Source organism: Leptodactylus fuscus, chromosome 6 (assembly GCF_031893055.1).
Source record: "Leptodactylus fuscus isolate aLepFus1 chromosome 6, aLepFus1.hap2, whole genome shotgun sequence".
Lineage (NCBI taxonomy): Eukaryota > Metazoa > Chordata > Amphibia > Anura > Leptodactylidae > Leptodactylus > Leptodactylus fuscus.
The window spans coordinates 123,400,634-123,419,120 of NC_134270.1; the positions used below are offsets into that span (position 1 = coordinate 123,400,634).

At 42.2% G+C, this 18,487-nt stretch overlaps 1 protein-coding gene across 1 annotated transcript; it reads left to right on the forward strand.

The window, feature by feature from the left end:
- Positions 1-9,849: 9,849 nt before the first annotated feature.
- Positions 9,850-12,420, forward strand: LOC142210047 (keratin, type I cytoskeletal 19-like). The gene is made up of 6 exons (XM_075279076.1): positions 9,850-10,364; positions 10,461-10,543; positions 10,644-10,800; positions 11,139-11,300; positions 11,593-11,718; positions 12,097-12,420. The coding sequence occupies exons 1-6, from the start codon at positions 9,879-9,881 to the stop codon at positions 12,418-12,420; spliced, it is 1,338 nt and encodes a 445-aa protein (XP_075135177.1). The 5' UTR covers positions 9,850-9,878.
- Positions 12,421-18,487: the final 6,067 nt, after the last annotated feature.

Below are 18,487 nucleotides of genomic sequence, written 5' to 3' on the forward strand. Positions count from 1 at the left end.
CTCTGAAATCTTAAAGGGGTTCTCTGCTTTGGACATTACTTTTTGATAGAAAATCCTGTTAAGGAATTGCCTCTGGAGCAATTCCCAAAAAAATGCAGGATATGGCAGATACTAGAGAACAGTAAAACAAGCAACTTAAATTTCACTCTATGCTAGGAAATAGATTTAAGGCACTCCAGACATTCTTCAGCATAGCCTGACGCAATGCCGATTGGACTTATGTTGACATTGGACACAGGATGATGCGCTCCAATCTGAATGCGAACCAAGTCCCATAGTACAACTTACTAGATACGTCAAAACAGGATAGCTGTATCAAAAGAGTAATCATATCCAGACCCCGCTCAATCCAAAATGTCAGAGTCAACACCAAAATCAAAACACAAGAGAATATTGGTTAAACAAGCCATGATCAGTATAACAGAAACTGCTGATAGGTTCAGCATAGGAGAGCTCTCACCGTTACAGAAAGCTTCATGTATTGACCTTATAAACCTAAAGCAGCAGCCACACCCTGAGATTCCAAACAGATCATTTGACAATAAGATGATCCTGAATTAGCCACTGGTGCCCATAAGTAATAACAAGTCTAAGGAACAGAGAAGAAATCATTCTATTCAAAAACTAATCCAGTACCATATATATATATATATATATATATATATATATATATATATATATATATACACACACACACACACACTATATATCTCTTCTCTCTATCTTATAAAAATGAATTCTTGTCTGTCTGTCTGTCTGTCCGTCTGTCTGTCTGTACTCTAATGCGAACCAAACGACTGGACCGATCTTCACCAAATTTGGTACAGAGATACTTCAGATATCAGGGAAGGTTTAAGACGAGACTCCAACTCGCTCGGACGTACCGTTGCTGAGATACAGCATTCCAAACACAGTGCCCCCCCCCCTTAGCCAAAACAAACCTGCAAGACTTTCACTCATATTCCAACTGCAATACACACGGTCACTCCACATGCACAATACAACACTGATATCCAAACTGAGATACACGCATCAAAGAATTAGATACACAGATCAGCACACAGTATCACACGCCAGAGGATTAGATACACGGGTCTGCACACAGTCCCACACCCCAGAGGATTAAATACGCATTTCTGCACACAGTTCCACACACTGAAAGATTTGATACGTGCATCTGCACATGGTTCCACATGCCGAAGGATTACATACAGGCGTCTACACACATTTCCACACTCCAGAGGATTAGATACGTGCGTCTGCACACATTTGTACACGCCATAGGATTAGATACACGCGTCTGCACACAGTTCCACATTCCAGAGGATTAGATACGCACGTTTGCACACAGTTCCACATTCCAGAGGATTAGATACGCGTGTCTGCACACAGTTGTACATGCCATAGGATTAGATACACGCGTCTGCACACAGTACCACATGCAGTAGGATTAGATACGCGCGTCTACACATAGTTCCACACGCCAAAGGATTAGATACGTGCCTCTTCACACAATACCACACAGGGGAGGATTAGATACATGTGTGTGCACACAGTACCACACTTTGGAGGATTAGATACATGCCTCTGCACACAGTACCACAAGCCAGAGAATTAGATACGCGCCTCTTCACACAATACCACACAGGGGAGGATTAGATACACGTGTCTTCACACAGTTATACACGCCATAGGATTAGATACACGCGTCTGCACACAGTACCACATGCCATAGGATTAGATACGCGCATCTACACACAGTACCACATGCCGTAGAATTAGATACACGCGTCTACACACAGTTCCACACTCCAGAAGATTAGATACGTGCGTCTGCACACAGTTGTACACGCCATAGGATTAGATACACGCGTCTGCACACAGTACCACATGCAGTAGGATTAGATACGTGCGTCTACAGAAAGTTCCTCATGCCGAAGGATTAGATACATGCCTCTTCACACAATACCACACAGGGGAGGATTAGATACGTGTGTGTGCACACAGTACCACACTTTGGAGGATTAGATACATGCCTCTGCACATAGTACCACAAGCCAGAGAATTAGATACGCGTCTCAGCACACAGTATCACACGGGGGAGGATTAGGTACGCGCGTCTGCACACAGTACCACACGGGGGAGGATAAGATACGCGCGTCTACACACAGTACCACATGCCATAGGATTAGATACGCGCATTTGCACACAGTACCACATGCCGGGGGATTGGATACGCGCGTCTACACACAGTTCCACACGCCGTAGGATTAGATACGCGCCTCTTCACACAATACCATACAGGGGAGGATTAGATACATGTGTCTTCACACAGTTGTACACTCCATAGGATTAGATACACGCGTCTGCACACAGTACCACATGCCATAGGATTACATACGCGCGCCTGCACACGGTTCCACATGCCGAAGGATTAGATACAGGCGTCTACACACAGTTCCACACTCCAGAGGATTAGATACACAGATCAGCACACAGTATCACACGCCAGAGGATTAGATACACGGGTCTCCACACTGTCCCACACACCAGAGGATTAAATACGCATTTCTGCACACAGTTCCACACACTGAAGGATTTGATACACACGTCTGCACACGGTTCCACATGCCGAAGGATTAGATACAGGCGTCTACACACAGTTCCACGCTCTAGAGGATTAGATACGTGCATCTGCACACATTTGTACACGCCATAGGATTAGATACACGCGTCTGCACACAGTACCACATGCAGTAGGATTAGATACATGCGTCTACACATAGTTCCACACGCCAAAGGATTAGATACACGCGTCTACACACAGTTCCACACTCCAGAGGATTAGATACGCGTGTCTGCACACAGTTCCACACACCATAGGATTAGATACACGCGTCTGCACACAGTACCACATGCAGTAGGATTAGATACGCGCGTCTACACATAGTTCCACATGCCAAAGGATTAGATACGTGCCTCTTCACACAATACCACACAGGGGAGGATTAGATACGTGTGTGCACACAGTACCACACTTTGGAGGATTAGATACATGCCTCTACACGCAGTACCACAAGCCAGAGAATTAGATATGCGTCTCAGCACACAGTATCACACAGGGGAGGATTAGATACGCGTGTTTGCACACAGTACCACACGGGGGAGGATTAGATACGCGCCTCTTCACACAATACCACACAGGGGAGGATTAGATACACGTGTCTTCACACAGTTGTACACGCCATAGGATTAGATACACGCGTCTGCACACAGTTCCACATGCCGTAGGATTAGATACGCGCGTCTACACACAGTACCACATGCCGTAGGATTAGATACACGCATCTACACACAGTACCGCACGCCAGAGTCATTAGATATGCGCGTCTGCACACAGTTTCACTTACTGAAGGATTAGATACGCGCCTCTTCACACAATACCACACGGGGAGGATTAGATATGTGCATCTGCACACAGTACCACACCAACAAGGATTGGATACTTGCATCTAAACACAGTACCGCACGCCAGAGTCATTAGATATGCGCGTCTGCACACAGTTTCACTTACTGAAGGATTAGATACATGCCTCTTCACACAATACCACACAGGGGAGGATTAGATACGTGTGTGTGCACACAGTACCACACTTTGGAGGATTAGATACATGCCTCTGCACATAGTACCACAAGCCAGAGAATTAGATACGCGTCTCAGCACACAGTATCACACGGGGGAGGATTAGGTACGCGCGTCTGCACACAGTACCACACGGGGGAGGATAAGATACGCGCGTCTACACACAGTACCACATGCCATAGGATTAGATACGCGCATTTGCACACAGTACCACATGCCGGGGGATTGGATACGCGCGTCTACACACAGTTCCACACGCCGTAGGATTAGATACGCGCCTCTTCACACAATACCATACAGGGGAGGATTAGATACATGTGTCTTCACACAGTTGTACACTCCATAGGATTAGATACACGCGTCTGCACACAGTACCACATGCCATAGGATTACATACGCGCGCCTGCACACGGTTCCACATGCCGAAGGATTAGATACAGGCGTCTACACACAGTTCCACACTCCAGAGGATTAGATACACAGATCAGCACACAGTATCACACGCCAGAGGATTAGATACACGGGTCTCCACACTGTCCCACACACCAGAGGATTAAATACGCATTTCTGCACACAGTTCCACACACTGAAGGATTTGATACACACGTCTGCACACGGTTCCACATGCCGAAGGATTAGATACAGGCGTCTACACACAGTTCCACGCTCTAGAGGATTAGATACGTGCATCTGCACACATTTGTACACGCCATAGGATTAGATACACGCGTCTGCACACAGTACCACATGCAGTAGGATTAGATACATGCGTCTACACATAGTTCCACACGCCAAAGGATTAGATACACGCGTCTACACACAGTTCCACACTCCAGAGGATTAGATACGCGTGTCTGCACACAGTTCCACACGCCATAGGATTAGATACACGCGTCTGCACACAGTACCACATGCAGTAGGATTAGATACGCGCGTCTACACATAGTTCCACATGCCAAAGGATTAGATACGTGCCTCTTCACACAATACCACACAGGGGAGGATTAGATACGTGTGTGCACACAGTACCACACTTTGGAGGATTAGATACATGCCTCTACACGCAGTACCACAAGCCAGAGAATTAGATATGCGTCTCAGCACACAGTATCACACAGGGGAGGATTAGATACGCGTGTTTGCACACAGTACCACACGGGGGAGGATTAGATACGCGCCTCTTCACACAATACCACACAGGGGAGGATTAGATACACGTGTCTTCACACAGTTGTACACGCCATAGGATTAGATACACGCGTCTGCACACAGTTCCACATGCCGTAGGATTAGATACGCGCGTCTACACACAGTACCACATGCCGTAGGATTAGATACACGCATCTACACACAGTACCGCACGCCAGAGTCATTAGATATGCGCGTCTGCACACAGTTTCACTTACTGAAGGATTAGATACGCGCCTCTTCACACAATACCACACGGGGAGGATTAGATATGTGCATCTGCACACAGTACCACACCAACAAGGATTGGATACTTGCATCTAAACACAGTACTACACGGGGAAGGAGTAGATACAGCTTTACTCCAGGTATCCATAACAACTGAACTTTTAATAAAAAAATGTGAATTAAACAACACAAAAAATATACAAATGCCAATCAGGAAAGGAAAAAAAAACATCCAAGACAAAAACAAACAATAATAAAACTGAGTATTACATGGTGGATCTAGATTGTGGGGATAACGTCTATCCTTAGGGATCTCAGGTGTGTGGAGACTTATAGCCATAGTTGCTCCACTGCAAAGGAACATGGGAGAATATGGGAGGAACATGGGAGAATATGCAAATCTGTCTCCCAAGATGTAAACAGGGAGACAGTGCCTCTGTTTGCTGCCCTCTATAGCAAGCAACCCTGAACAACATGCCCAACTTCCCGGAAGCCTTTGCTGCATGATGCGAGGTTATAACCAAATCAGTTTCTCAGCTACGGACGGCACCGTTTCTGTCTCTTTGGCCGTCATCAGCGCAGCACAGAGAGAACTGATTTGGTTTAAGTGAGAGGCTGAGAGACCAGATTGTGGGGATAACGTCACTCCTTAGGGAGAGACCACCTTCTCAGGTGTGTGGAGACTTATAGCCATAGTTGCTCCACTGCAAAGGAACATGGGAGAATATGCAAATCTGTCTCCCAAGATGTAAACAGGGAACCAGATTGTGGGGATAACGTCACTCCTTAGGGAGAGACCACCTACCAGATTGTGGGGATAACGTCACTCCTTAGGGAGAGACCAGGGTTGCTCAGGGCAGCAAACAGAGGCACTGTCTCCCTGTTTACATCTTGGGAGACAGATTTGCATATTCTCCCATGTTCCTTTGCAGTGGAGCAACTATGGCTAAAAGTCTCCACACACTTGAGAAGGTGGTCTCTCCCTAAGGAGTGAGATTATCCCCACAATCTGGTCTCTCAGCCTCTCACTTAAACCAAATCAGTTCTCTCTGTGCTGTTCTGATGACGGCCAAAGAGACAGAAACGGTGCCGTCCGTAGCTGAGAAACTGATTTGGTTATAACCTCGCATCATGCAGCAAAGGCTTCTGGGAAGTCGGGCATGTTGTTCAGGGTTGTTTGCTATAGAGGGCAGCAAGCAGAGGCACTGTCTCCCTGTTTACATCTTGGGAGACAGATTTGCATATTCTCCCATGGTGGATCTAGGCAGGCTTACGCACTTCAAGGTCTAGAACCTCTTAGTCATATCACTAAGTATTAAATATCTGTAGTATTAAAATGTTGTAGAACATTATCAAATGGTACAAAACATACTGTGTGCCAACACTACCATAAAAATAATTTTGGGGAAGGAGATGATGGAGCAAGTTCTATACACGAATCACTGTCCATCCAACAGCTATCCTTGTTGAACTATAAGCACTGAGGAAAGATCTATATTTTCAGGCTCGTGAGTTAACAGAGCATAATAACTTGGTCACCTTGTCCATGGTATTTGCAGCTTAAAGGGATCCTATCATTAAAATGCAATTTCTTGTGACTAACACGTAGAAATAGCCTTAAGAAAGGCTATTCTTCTCCTACCTTTAGATGTCTTCTCTGTACCGCCGTTCAGAATAAATCCCAGTTTTCTTCGGTATGCAAATGAGTTCTCTCGCAGCACTGGGGGTGTCCCCAATGCTGTGAGAGAACTCTCCAGCAGCGCCTTCATTTTCTACTGGAACGGCCTCTTCACACGTCTTCTTCCAGCGCCGAAGTGAAACTTCTACACATGCACAAGTCGGCTCTGCTGTCGAGCCTCGAGCAGAGTCGAATGCCCACCTGGTGTAAGAAGAAGATAGAGGCGTCACTGGAGAGTTCTCTCGCAGCATTGGGGACCGGCTCCAGTGCTGCAAGAGAACTCATTTGCATACCAAAGAAAATCGGGATTTCTACTGAACGGAGAAGACATCTAAAGGTAGAAGAAGAATAGCCTTTCTTAAGGTTATTCCTACGTGTTAGTCACAAAAAAAATGCATTTTAATAATAGTATCCCTTTAAATTGCTTGCTACTCCACCAATGCAAACAACCATAATAATGACGTCCATACTTATTTGAGACACATGCCTCCTATAAATAATATTAGGATCTTTAGACACTGTGCACACTGAGCAGTGATGCGCATATCCACCCATCATCTCTATGATCAGGAAGGATTAGAACTGTATTGACTTTTCTATCTTCTCTCTTCTTGTTCTTGAATGTTTGTCTTCACATTATTATTATTATTATTATTATTATTATTATTATTTTGCTAAATAAAACATTTTCTATAGAAACATCTGACTTTCTGTTCAATAAAAAAAATGATTTATAAATTCTTAGAGAACAAAGTTAGTTTCATTCACATGTTAATTGTTTATGTGAAGGTTCTCTATTCTGAATAATCCATTTTTGTTGAAGTGCCTAAATCATATAATGTTTCTCCGGCAGAGAAACATTTTTTCTAATAACGGACGTAAAAATACAGGCGTAAAATTACTATAGAACTCAATGAAGACTGCTTTTTACGGCTGTAAAAATAAGCACAAAATAAGCACAAAAAACGCCTGGCGTTACTCCGTGTGAATGGACCCTTAGGTGATTACATGGGTCGGAGGACCCTTTTTTGCTAGCACTACAAACATAAACGAGTGTGCGGTACCATCGCTATTTTATACAAACTTACTGGCACTCTCTCTCTTCAAAGACTTTGTGTGGCAGTGGCAACGTGCCCTGTCTATCTCCACTCCTTTACGCTAAGGAGGAGGTGCTGTAGTGAAATGGCTGTGTCTGTGGGAGCGAGAAGGAGTGGCACCTGACGTCTGGTCATGTAGGCAGCCAAACATACAGCATAGTATCGGCCAGGAGACAGAACTTGGGAGACATGAGACTCAGGCATCGATAGTGGATTTTGCCCTGATGTGGTGGGAGGTAGCGGAGCACTTGTCCACAATGGTTGGAAGTTACCTATTCTACGTCTCAGTGACATCAGTGACATAACATAGCGCTGCAGGCTCTGACTGTAACTGGGGCTTATTTTTGGAGTAGGGCTTATATTTAAAATCTACTCCTAAAACCCTGCAAAATCAAGCTAGGGCTTATTTTTGGGGGTATAGTTTATTTTTGGAGAAACAGGGTAGGCTGTAGCCTACTACAATATATTAGTTATAGATGACATTCTGGCTATATACCCTTGAAACTTTATTAACATGTACCAATTGCTTAGTGCGGCCAATGACTTTTTATTAATTAATCTTCAAATATGAGCCGATACTGAAACCCAGCTACTTACTTTAATTTTGTTGCCATCCCAGAGGCAATGTATGGTTCCCACTATACGGACTGATTCAAAGACACAGTGGTAGTTTTTGCTGTTTCTAGGCCGCAAATAAAGGGCCATGCGCCAAAGACTACAACTATGCCAATCTACACAGTTTTCTGATCTAGAGAGAATATTAATTTCCACGCCACTGTTTTAATTCTGTAACAATTGGTGGTACCACTATCACACATTACAATACTTTTAGGTTGAGGCCCTATGTTGTGGAAACACAGCTTTTTTTGTTGCAGACGTTGCTCCTTGCATAAATGTGAATTATAGGTACCCTATTATTGGCTTAAAACCAAATTAAACAGAAACCAAAACAACCATATAGGATCCAACCTTGCAGGAATTTTACATTGTTTCCTTAAGTACTACCTAAGAGTCACCAAATAATATATATGTCAACTCACCTGTATTACCCTGCAGTCTCCTGGTTTTCAGGCCCCCTCACCCCTCAGCCACCTCATTAATATTCAATGCTCTCTGTTGTCAGATCAGTACAGGTAATACTAATGAAGAGACCATTTATAGACTTATGTGGGGAATTTATCAAGACTGTCTTATCATACAGCACTCTTAAAGGGATTCTATCATTGGTTATAGCGATTTTTAACTAAACATTTCTTTGCATATCCTTTAGAAGGGCTATTTCAGGCATACCTTTTATACATTGATCGGCGCCGGCGTTTTTGAATTGGCACGCTTTTATTGATATACTAATTATCCTGCAAAGTGCATTGAAATCCTTCGCAATGTTTCCTGAGCACTGTTTGTATGATTAATTTGTAAAGAAGGGGGCGGTGAGAACCAAGGAAATCTGATGACACAAGCGGTCCTCAGGAAAGATTGCAAAGGCTTCCGGTGCTCCATGCAGGATATTTAGCATATCAATAAAATCGGTCTAATTCAAAAACGCCGGCACTGAACAAGGAATAAAAGGTATGTCTGGAATAGCATTTCTATAGGCTATGCAAAGATATGTTTAGTTGAAAGCAGAGGTGAGGTAGCGCAAAGAATCTTTGCTTGAGTGAAGGCAAGCTTTAACCTTAAACACTATGAGGAGGTATGTTGCATTCGCTTTCATTATGTAGCATCTTCAAATGAACTTTATGATATATGAATTGCTCAAATACTAAAGCGACTCCATGTAGGGTGTGGTGATCTTTAATGGTCCAAACTATGAGTTGAAATTAATAAGCTTCTCCAGCTCTCAACCACTTTGTTCGGTAATCCCTAAACTGAATTGTTTGGTGATAATGCTTTAGATTCAGCATACCGTCATGAATCAGAAGCCTAATAAATTATGGCATTTATAGGGATGTATCGCATATATAAGCCTCAAGGAGCAAAGGAGTTCTAGCAATTTTCTTCAGAGCTACAAGTAGGGTCCAGTCCAGCACACCAAGACATCATCATGAGCCACGGGATTAGCCATTCCTCTTCCAGATCTGTCACAGGGCTTTGCCACTATCCTAAAGCATCTAGCCATATCTCTACACATCATGTAGGCATCCATAAGGTTCACCAGAAGAGTTCCTCTAGTTCCCATTATGGTGGTCACTACAAAGCTCCTATATCACATGGAAACTCAAAACACAGCTTTTCTGCCCATTCATCTACTGGACACCATGGGCACAATAGCCACAGCCATGTAAGTCATATAAAAATCTCAGAAAGCCACCATGGATGGAAGAACTCTGGCTTGCTTGGTATTAATGAGAAGGAAACCCTACAACACCTCAACGGCAGGTTATCATCCTATTTGGAAAAGGTCCGATCACTAGAAGAAGAGAATGCCCAACTGGAGAGAAAAATATGTGAATGGTATGCAAACAATGTACCCAGCTCCTTGCCTGACTCCAGCAACTACTTTAGGACCATCAGAGAGCTTCAGAACCAGGTATGGTTATAATGGAGTAACTTGTCTATATAATTATTGAAATTTAAGGTGAAACTACCCCATACCATATCATATGTGTACTTGTCTACATTGAAGGTGTCTTCAGCATCTGTGGAGAATGCCAGGATTATTTTACAAATAGACAATGCACAATTGGCAGCAGATGACTTTAGAAACAAGTAAGTCTTTCAGTTGCTTCATATAAACAGATTAATCCTTAGGTTAGCATATACTGGTATAATACAATATATTTTAATGTGAATGTTGATGTTTATAAAGGTATGAGATGGAACGTAACTTGAGGAACAATGTTGAGGCAGATGTTGCAGGGCTTCGAAGAACTCTTGAAGACCTTAACATGCAGAGAAAAGATTTGGAATTGCAAGTCCAATGCCTCCAGGAAGAACTTATGCAACTTAAGAACACACATGAAGAGGTAATGTAGAAAACCACAATCTCTAGGTTTTTAGTGGTATTTTTAGGGCTACAGTCAGTGCACTGTCTATGCAGAGAAGTGATTTTTTTTTTTTCATGTACATGAGATCTATGTCATCACAATGAACATACATGCTTAGATTGGTGAGAGGAGATAGCCTACTGACATTTGACAATGAAGGAACTGTACATGTTGAGATCCAATCTGCCCAATTCTTGTTTTCCCCAATGGTAGATTTCGAGGTACAGTGGTTTAAAGTGACACTACATATAAAATAATTAACCCCTAAGTGCAAATACTTGGCTAAGATACTAAAATAGGACATTTTCTCATTGAAGGAGGTCAATTCTCTGCAATCACAATTGGGAGCCAGAGTCAATGTAGAACTGAATGCTGCTCCAGCTGTAGATCTGAACAGAGCCCTGTCTGAAGTCAGAGAAGAATATGAGAATCTGATGGAAAGAAATTTGAGGGAGGTGGAGAATATTTTCTTAAACCGGGTAAGTATTAGTTATTGTAAGTATGAATGGTTTAGTGACAGGGTTTGAAGACGTTGCAATCCAAACTCATCGTATCTGCTCATTGTGGAGGATAATTGTCATATAAAAATAATCTTACATTTTTACCCAGTCTATAGATATTATGTAGTGTGATGTTATCTTAACAAGTATTTGGTAGACACAGGTGAACCAAGCATAGTTTGACCATAACCTAGATGCTTTATGATCTAGTAGATGTACTACTTAATCCCATAATATTAACCCTTCATTTACATTGATTCTGTCATTGTAGACTGCAGAGCTGAATCAAGAGGTGTCTTCAGGAGCCGCACAACTCCAATCTGTTAATAATGAACTCATTGACCTGAAACGCTCTGTACAGACCTTGGAGATTGAACTGGAAAGCCAACTCAGCTTGGTATGACCATGGATGGGTTAACCACTACAGTATTTGTACATGCATAGGTTTGAGGGAAGCAGAAGTTGTGTCCAGCTATCCATTCCCCAAAAAAAGTGTTATTACATGCCAGTCATTTGACTGAATGACTGACCATGTATGAAGTGTCTTGGTTACGTCTGCTGTTTTTCAATCTGACTAAAGGAAGAGATTAAATGTAAAGTGAGTGATCCTATTTATGTCATCCATTTGGCTGAATAATTTATGTGGAAAAGGTTTGTCTAATTGAAACAATATCTATGAAGTTGGACCCAAGGCTCTATACATGAATGCACATATTCACACTTATTTAGTGTAAGTATTTTTGCGTAATGTAACAATTCTTCCCTATCATTGTAGAAATCAGCTCTGGAGTCAACATTATCAGAAACTGAAGCCGCATTTAGTTCCCAGCTTGGTCAGTTACAGGAGATGATTAATAACGTTGAACGTCAACTCGCCCACATCCGATCCGACTTAGAAAGACAAAATCACGAATATCAGCTCCTCATGGATCAAAAGACTCTCCTCGAGATGGAAATTGCTACCTACAAACATCTTCTAGAGGGACATGATATCAAGTATGTCAGACAGCTATATAGTTTCTATATAATATTCCATAAGTGGTCAGCAATTTTTAAAAAGTACAACTGTCAGGTTCATTGCAGTTTTGTAAGTGCTTGAGAGCCTGAGGTTGGAAGCCACTTTTATTACACGATTCAGTGCCATGATAAGCTTCATCCATAAGTCTCACCCTAAGACTTTCAAAAGGGTGATCAGAACCCAACTTATCATCCCAACCACTATATATAGATATCGTAACTAGAGATGAGCGAATAGTATTCGATTGGATACTACTATTCGATTGAATACTTGTATCAGTCGAATACCACGCAGGAAATTTCCATTGAATTCAATTCAAAAACCTCCTCGTGCTCCTCGTCCACACCATAGACTATAATTATATTCGATATTCGATCGAATACTACTCGCTCATCTCTAATCGTAACCTATACATCCGTGGGCCTAGGTTGATATACTGGGTTCTGATGACAGACTACCTTTAAGTCTACTTACAGAAGAGTAAGCCATTGGGGTCAGTAGGATGAAGATACAACTGAAGATACATTGTGTAAGTCTATCAGTGTCTAAATGTTTTCATCTTTGTTTAGGGTCCCACATCACGGCCACACTTCAGGGCATAAAGAAGGTAAGTTATGATCTCCATAGTAATAAATTCCTTAACATTTAACTGCATATACTATCAAGATAACTGTCTATTGATGTCCATTATTCTAAGATTCCGATGTAGCAGAGGTGAAGAAAATACCAGTTTACGTCATGATCACCTGTATTTATTGGTGCCTCTCTGAATTGAATATGTTTACCTGCAATTGTATGCTAAATCCTCATTGACATTGACATTGGCTACATCTGCATATATATCAAAAGGGGTCGTTTAGAATTAGAAACAGCTCCACTCTCATCCATTGATTATGTCTGGTATTGCAGCTCAACTCCAATAACTTGAGTGAGGCTGATCTACAATATCAAATGCAGTCATGTACAAGGAGGTGTGTGTGTGGGGGGGAATCTTTTTAGGCTATTAGATATAAACAGGTTTGATGGAAACTAGGTGTAAGGTGAACAGAATGAACTCAACCTATAACTGTTGTACCCCATTAATGACTTTGTTTTTCTCTCCAGTATCTCATCATAGCAGCAAGTGCTAGAAAACATGGAAGGATTTGGAAAGAATCTGAGGAAATAGCGCACATCATTATTTCCTGGAAAGAATATTTTATGTGTAGTATGTCGGGGCTTCTGTAATTTCTAGTTTCTGGCTTCTACCTCTATTTTGTTAGCATAAAGCAGGTTATTGTTTTCCCATCAGATTCAGTGTTTTTTAGTATTCAGTCTTAAAGGGGTCTAACACCAGCACAGTTCCTATTAAACTATAAATATAGCTGTGATTTCTCTTGATTTGCTAATAAGTTGTTTGGCACAATAAGAGTGTCCTTTGCTCCATTGTACTACAGTGCTATGCTTTCCAGTGCCTAGCCTGTCCCTTCCATGACTTACATGCCGTGTTTGGTTGTTCTCTCAGTGCACCAAACAGCTCATTAGCATATCAGCAAAAAAAGATAAAATCTCAGCATCAATGGCCCTGATCAGTAAACAGCTATCAGCTATCTGAATGTGCTTGTAGTTCAATAGTGGCTATTCTGGTAGCAGACTCACAAATATTTAACGTGAATATAGGAAACATAATAATAATATATCTTATTATAGAAAAATGCTACTTTCTCCTTTTGTCAAGCTGCTTTATTGTTCCCTTTATTCACTTAGTTTGTAAACAGTATGTTCTATGACAATAGAAGATGTATCCACTCTGAATTCCGATCAACAGCCTTACCCACAGAAGTCTATGGAGAAGGGAAGGGCAGGAGGAGGCTGTTGGAAACAGAAAGAAACAAACACAGATTTCCAGTTAGTGATTTGTTATCTCACTTGCTACAGTGACAGGGTTATCTTACTTGGTAAATATAATAGTTTTCTTACTCACTAGTCGTCATACAGCTACAAGAGTTATCCTACTTAGTAATACTTAGTAACTGTAGTACATCTCGCAGAGTTATCTTATAAATCCTAGTAGAGTAAGCAGAGTTAGGTTACTAAACAAAGTAAAGCGCGCAGTCGAGGGAAAGCAGTCTTATTAATGGAGAAAGAAGCATTTTTCTTCTATAAGACATAGGTTGTTTTACAATTAGAGATACATTTTAATAAAAATCATCAAAGTCTATGTTTTAACTTCATAGAAACAATAATATGTTGTTGAAGGCTGAGGTAAAAAAAAGGTTAATGTGAAAAGTTATCCAATTCAAGTTGAAGATGGCCACATCTGTTTTATCGCAAAACTCAGCATAAAATGTTGGACCTGAGAACAATATGGTGTAATAAGTGGACATTCACAATTCTGCAATCTCAGGAAAACACATAATATATTGAGAACATTTAACAGATTATTGGTTTTGTCTATTTAAGTAAATTCATATTGACTTATAAGACTGTACTACATACCGATGATGACTCCCCAGATTAAGTAACATGGTTAGTTACTTTAAAGATTGAGCAGTAAATTGTATAATTGTATGACGATTGATGGATTTGGACTGTACGGTCATTTTTCTGTTCTTAGCTTTCTTAGCATGCCGGATTCTTTGGTTTCTTATTTGACTCTCTGATAATAAAATATATTCATGCAATTTCAACCTTGTATTGTTATTTATAAGAATGAGAAATTATTATTAGTATTATTTATATTCCATAGTATTGTACATTTCATACATAGTACAAGTACAATAAAATAGAAGGATAACTAGATGCCTGAACTGGGACAGTGGGAGGAATGACCGCGCCTACAAGAGCTTACAATCTTCAAGAGTTGAATAAATAATTTCAATTTTACCTCAATTCTCCATATTCTTTCAAATCATCCTGTTCTATTGTATAATTTACCTTTATATGAAACCAAACATAAAATAAAATCCCCAGTACATAGGGTTATACATGGACTATAGGAATATATAGTGAACCATTGCCTTAAAAGGACTCTTAAAATTCACAACTCTGGCATCTTAAAGGGGTTCTCTGCTTTGGACAATACTTTTTGTTAGAAGATCCTATTAAGGAATTGCCACTGGTGAAATTCCCAAAAAATGCAGGATATGACATATAGAAGAGAACTGTAGAACAAGCAACTTAAATTTCACTCTATGCTGGGTAATAGATTTAAGTCACTCCAAACACTCTTCAGCATAGCCCGACACAATGCCGATCGGACTTGTGTTGAAATTGGACCATAGTATTACTTACTAGGTACATCAAAACAGAATAGCTGGACCAAAAGAGTGATTGTATCCAGACCCCGGTCAATCCAAGATGTCACAGTCAACACCAAAATCAGAAGACAAGAGAATATTGTGTAAACAAGCCAAGATTAGTATGAAAAAAACAAACAGATATCAACAGAGTTCTGAAGCCAAACGTTGTAATAGTTAATTAATAGCAGGCACCTGGGAGGTGAAGAACAGGTCTTAAATATCTCTCCTCAATTGCTGATAGGTTTAGCATAGGAGAGCTTTGCTTTACAGAAAGCTTCATGTGTTTGCCCTTAAAGCAGCAGCCTTACACTGAGATTCCTAACAGTTCCTTTGGCAATAAGTTGACACTGAAGTATCTTCTGGTACCCATAAGTAATAACCAGTCTAGTGAACACAGAAGCAAACATTCAATTCCCCTACTGTATCACAGCAAGGGAAACTATGTATCACATGGTATTTATTCAACTCAATAGACTGTGCATTGAGGTATAGGACGTATTTTTCAGAGCGTGCGAGAGAGACACTCTTACTATACATAACATTTATATAATATGGTATATGAATATATAGCAGTACAGGTCATGTAATGGTTTATTAATGTCACACCATTAAAGAATACCTGTAGTTTCAGGTGAATTTTTTGAGAAAATTTGCTATGTGTGTACATTAGAAGTAACCCTATTACTGACCATTACATTACTTACAGCTTTAATGTTTGTCTCTGTGCAGGCTCTGTCTGCAGTTTACAGTTCTCCCTGATCTGGTGGGTATAGACTAACTGCTATACATGGCACACAGTATGAAGAGGAAACTCTGCTCCCTAACTTTCTCTCATTTACTTAGAAACAGTCCCGGGATGGTACACAGTAGTACACGTATAGAGAAGTATTGACTTGTAGTAATAAGAATAAAGGTCTCTAATGTTGCATCTAAACAGGATATTTTTTATCATGGCTAAAGTCTGTTCTGGACTCATGTGAACTGCAGTCTATCTCCAGATGGTTACACTGAAGTGATGGTATTGGGTTCCCTGGGCCACTCTCTGCACTGAGTCTTCTATGCTGACAAGCAATGGAGCTCCTCAGATAGGGGAGGGGGGGGGGGGGTGAGAGCTCCGGGATTACTGTGCTGTCTATCTTCAGCTTTTCCACTTATTAGCCAGTTTAATTGAATTTGGCTGATAAGGGCTGAGATAGGGAGTCCGGTACCTCTGTATGTTATGCAAGCTGACTCAAATCCAGCTCTGCTACATCAGTTCCCACATCAGCTTTATACTGTAGTAATGCATTTACAACCAATCCCTCTTTACTGACTGCAAACATAGCAGATAGCAGAGCAAGTGAAACCCCACCCACCAATGTGCCAAGAAATCCAGGAAGTGAAGAGAGCACAGAGCCTTCAGGCTGCAGAGCAAGAGTTATGGGAATACCACTTTATTTAAGAGATATCATCTAGTTACAGAGCAAGATGGAGGCACAGTTGACTCACAATAGCAGGGACTATATGTATGACACTTTACACAGATAGACAGGAGTGGCTATTGGGTTTCCTCCGGGTATTCCGGTTTCCTCCCTCACTCCAAAAGACATACTGATAGGGAATGTATATTGTGAGCCTTGTATGGGCAGTGATTGACAATGTCTGTAAAGCGCTGCAGAATATAATGGTGCTATATAGGTGAGTAAAATAAATAAATAATCCCTTCCTCAGAGCACGTCTCAGCCTTGTATACCTAAATTTATGCACCTGTCAGCATTGGAGATGTTCAAACCACATCATGGTTACAAATACTTGATTCTCTGAGCCTGGAGGTCTGGTGACATGTATGGGCAGGGCCGGCGTCAGCGCACGGCATAGTCGGGCAAGTGCCGGGGCCCACAGAGCCTCTGGGGGCCCCCCGGCACTTTCCCGCCCCAGCACTTGCCTGTCCCGATTTCAGCTCATCGGCGTCCGACGGACACCGATGAGCTGAATACATAGACGATTAAAGTAGGAGCTTTGAGCGCAGCTCCTGCTTTAAAGCCGCGGCCCGGCTTGCGTGTGTAGGCGCAATGACGTCATCACATCACGCTTACACACGCAAGCCGGGCCGCGGCTTTAAAGCAGGAGCTGCGCTCACAGCTCCTGCTTTAATCGTCTATGTGAATGGAGTGAGAGCGGAGAGAGGAGCGTCGGGGGAACGATGGAAGGTGAGTGTAAGTGTTTGTTTTGTATTATATTAAGGTGGAACATAATGAAGGGGGCCCATGAAACTGGGGGGCAAATGAAGGGGAGGGGGGAACAGCATGACACTGGGGAAGATGAAGGGGGTGGGGAGAGAACGGCATGAAACTGGGGACAGAGATGGAGGGGGCCCAATGAAACTGGGGGGGGGGCAAATGAAAGGGAGGGGGAGGGGGAATGGCATGACACTGGGGACAGAGATGGAGGGGGCCCAATGAAACGGGGGGGGGGCAAATGAAGGGGAGGGGGGGAACGGCATGACACTGGGGAAGATGAAGGGGGTGGGGAGAGAACAGCATGAAACTGGGGACAGAGATGGAGGGGGCCCAATGAAACTGGGGGTCAAATGAAGGGGAGGGGGGAACGGCATGACACTGGGGGAGATGGGGGGGTGGAACAGCATGACACTGGGGCAGAGACGGGGAACATGAAACTGTGGGCAGATGAAGGGGGAGAACGTGATGAAACTGGGGACAGAGGTGGAGGGGGGGACATGAAACTGGGGGCAGAGGAAGGGTGTATATGAAACTGGGGGAGAGATGGAGGGGGGGCATATACACTCACCGACCACTTTATTAGGTACACCTGTCCAACTGCTCGTTAACACTTAATTTCTAATCAGCCAATCACATGGCGGCAACTCA